General features: G+C 39.9%; 1 protein-coding gene across 2 annotated transcripts in view; it reads right to left on the bottom strand.

Moving 5' to 3' along the window:
* CRYZL1 (crystallin, zeta (quinone reductase)-like 1) overlaps positions 1 to 2,769 on the bottom strand; it is a 63,231-nt gene that overhangs the window by 33,738 nt on the left and 26,724 nt on the right. For both annotated transcript variants that reach the window (XM_011950043.1, XM_011950044.1), the window contains one exon: positions 2,150 to 2,218. In XM_011950043.1, coding sequence (XP_011805433.1) covers positions 2,150 to 2,218 — 69 coding nt within the window. The remainder of the gene's footprint in view (positions 1 to 2,149; positions 2,219 to 2,769) is intronic.

The following is a 2,769-nucleotide window of genomic DNA, read 5'->3' as shown; positions in this document are numbered from 1 at the left end:
CCATATTTTCTTAATCCAGTCTGTCACCGATGGACATTTGGGTTGATTCCAAGTCTTTGCTATTGTGAATAGTGCCGCAATAAACATACGTGTGCATGTATCTTTTGGAAGACCCAAATCCAAACTGGCCTCTGTCCCCAAAAGATCTGATTAGAGATTACATTATTTAAGAAAAGAACCTAGGAAAAGGCTTAATTCAATAGTTCAAGAACATAAAAGAATGTATTTGCACCTATGGATATGGTATGAAGAACATAATGAATCCCAGCATAAGAAATATATGCTGGCTGTACTACTGCAGTCCTGGTGTGTCCACTGACCACACCTTCCTCCCCTGCTCACACAGGTAACTTCCACCTAACTTTCCATCCTCTACCTTTTCTCCACATCCTTAAATAACATATGCTTAATTTTGTACATTTTTGAACTGTATATAAATAAATGGTATGGGGACTGTTTGTATTCTTCTGCAACTTGCTTTTTTCACTCAATATTGTTTGTGAGAATCATTCACTTTGAAATGTTTAGCTCTTACTCATTTTCACTGCTATATAGAAATTCATTCTATGAATATCTTCAACTATCCATTTGCTTGGTGATGGACATTTAGGCTGTTTCCAGTTTCTTTCACTATTACAAATAACGCTGCTATGAACTCTTATACAGTGTGTCTCCTAGTGCACATCAAATTTCCATAGGCTATGTAACTATGAGTGGAATTACCAGATCTGATGTATATACATCATTACCTTAATTAGATAATGCTAAATTATTTTCTAACATATTTGTACCAACTTACATTCCAGTGCATGAAAGGTTCCATCATTCCACATCCTTCCCACCCTTTGGATGGTCAGATTTTTTCTTTTTTTTTTTTTTTTGAGATGGAGTCTCTGTCACCCAGGCTGAGTGCAGTGGTACCATCTCGGCTCCCTGTAGCCTCCACCTCCCCGGTTCAAGCGATTCTCCTGTCTCAGCCTCCTGAGTAGATGGGATTACAGGCATGCGCCAATAGCCCAGCTAAGATTTTTTGTATTTTTAGAAGGGATGGGGTTTCACCATGTTGGCTAGGATGGTCTCAAACTCCTGACCTCAAATGATCTGCTCGCCTCGGCCTCCCAAAGTACTGGGATTACAGGAGTGAGCCACTGTGCCTGGCTGATGGTCAGATGGTCTTTTTAACTTTTGTCAGTCTAGTGGATGCATAATGTTATCTCGAAGTGGTTTTAATTGCTTTCCCGTTTACTTAGGAGATGAAGCAACTGTTTAATATGGTTTCATTAAGTGTATATGTGTGTGTGTGTGTGTGTGTGTGTGTGTGTGTGTGTGTATGTGTGTATTTTAAATATCTAAAAGGTAAATAACCATAAGAAAAATTAAAAATGAACATTTCAGTTAAACTCAACACTAATCAAAAGATATTTGCAATAGAAACCAAAGATGAGTGTTTTTTTCTCTTTTTTGAGACAGTGTCTTGCTCTGTCACCCAGGCTGTAGTGCAGTGGTGCAATCTCGGCTCCACCTCCAGAGTTCCAGCGATTCTCATGCCTCAGCCTCCTGAGTAGCTGGAATTATAGGCGTGTGCCCCAGGCCCAGCTAATTTTTTTGCCTTTTCAGTAGAGACAGGGTTTCGCTATGTTGGCCTGGCTGGTCTCAAACTCCTGGCCTCAGGTGATCCGCCCACCTTGGCCTCCCAAAGTGCTGGGATTACAGGTGTGAGCCACCACACCCAGCCTGAGATGAGTGGTCTCAATTCTTTCCTGTCTCAAACTCTATATGTACTGTCTAAATTTTGTACATTTTTTGTTTCAATCAATAACCAAGAGTAAAAAAAAAAAATTTAAATTCTGATTAGGGATATAATTTAACAGCCAAGAGAGAAATCACTTTTCAAAGATCTTACCATGAGCAGTGTTATTAAAACTTAAAGGTCTATATATTGTTTAGTCTGAATAAGAATTTTATGAATAGTAATTATAAGCTAGAAGTATTCACACGACCAGCCAACATTTTTTATATACATGACTGGTTAATGATACTTTATTAAGTACAACACTCATGGTAGATTCAAAAAAATTAAAATGTTATTAAACCATATGTCAATGAAGTAAGACTTATGTGAGCTCCAAAGTACTGGATTGCTACATACCCAAGTAATGCTCATGTACTCTAACAACGTCACAAAGTCCAGGGTCTTCAGAGTCCAGGGGCAAAATTCCTAAAAATCAAAGTAAGATATTTAAGGGATATAAGTCAAAAATTCATTCCTAATGAGAGGCCAGTAAGTATTATTACAAATTTTATTTAGTGGAATTTTGAGGAAGGTTCCAGTAATTACTAGTGTGGACAAGAAAAAATTCAGAAATAGGGAAGTGCTCTGTGCCACTCCTCCTATCTCTTTCTTCTTTCCCCTCTGAGTGATAGTAAGAAGATGGCTGATGTTACAGAACGAAGTCAGAGTCTTGGGAGCATCTGGACTCCTTGCTAAATTTCTCCCTGATGGGCCGGGAGTAGTGGCTCACACCTGTAATCCCAGCACTTTGGGAGGCCGAGGCAGGTGAATCATGAGGTCAGGAGTTCGAGACTAGCCTGGCCAACATGGAGAAACCCTGTCTCTACTAAAAATATAAAAAATTAGCTGGGCATAGTGGCGGGCACCTGTAATCCCGACTACTCGGGAGGCTGAGGCAGAAGAATTGCTTGAACCTGGGAGGTGGAGGTTGCAGTGAGCAGAGATTGTGCCACTGCATTCCAGCCTGGGTGACAGTG

The sequence above is a fragment of the Colobus angolensis genome, unplaced genomic scaffold, assembly GCF_000951035.1.
Source record: "Colobus angolensis palliatus isolate OR3802 unplaced genomic scaffold, Cang.pa_1.0 Scaffold300, whole genome shotgun sequence".
In the NCBI taxonomy this organism is placed as follows: Eukaryota; Metazoa; Chordata; class Mammalia; order Primates; family Cercopithecidae; genus Colobus; species Colobus angolensis.
Note: the sequence above shows the minus strand (reverse complement) of the source record. Positions and strands in the feature narration are given on the sequence as shown.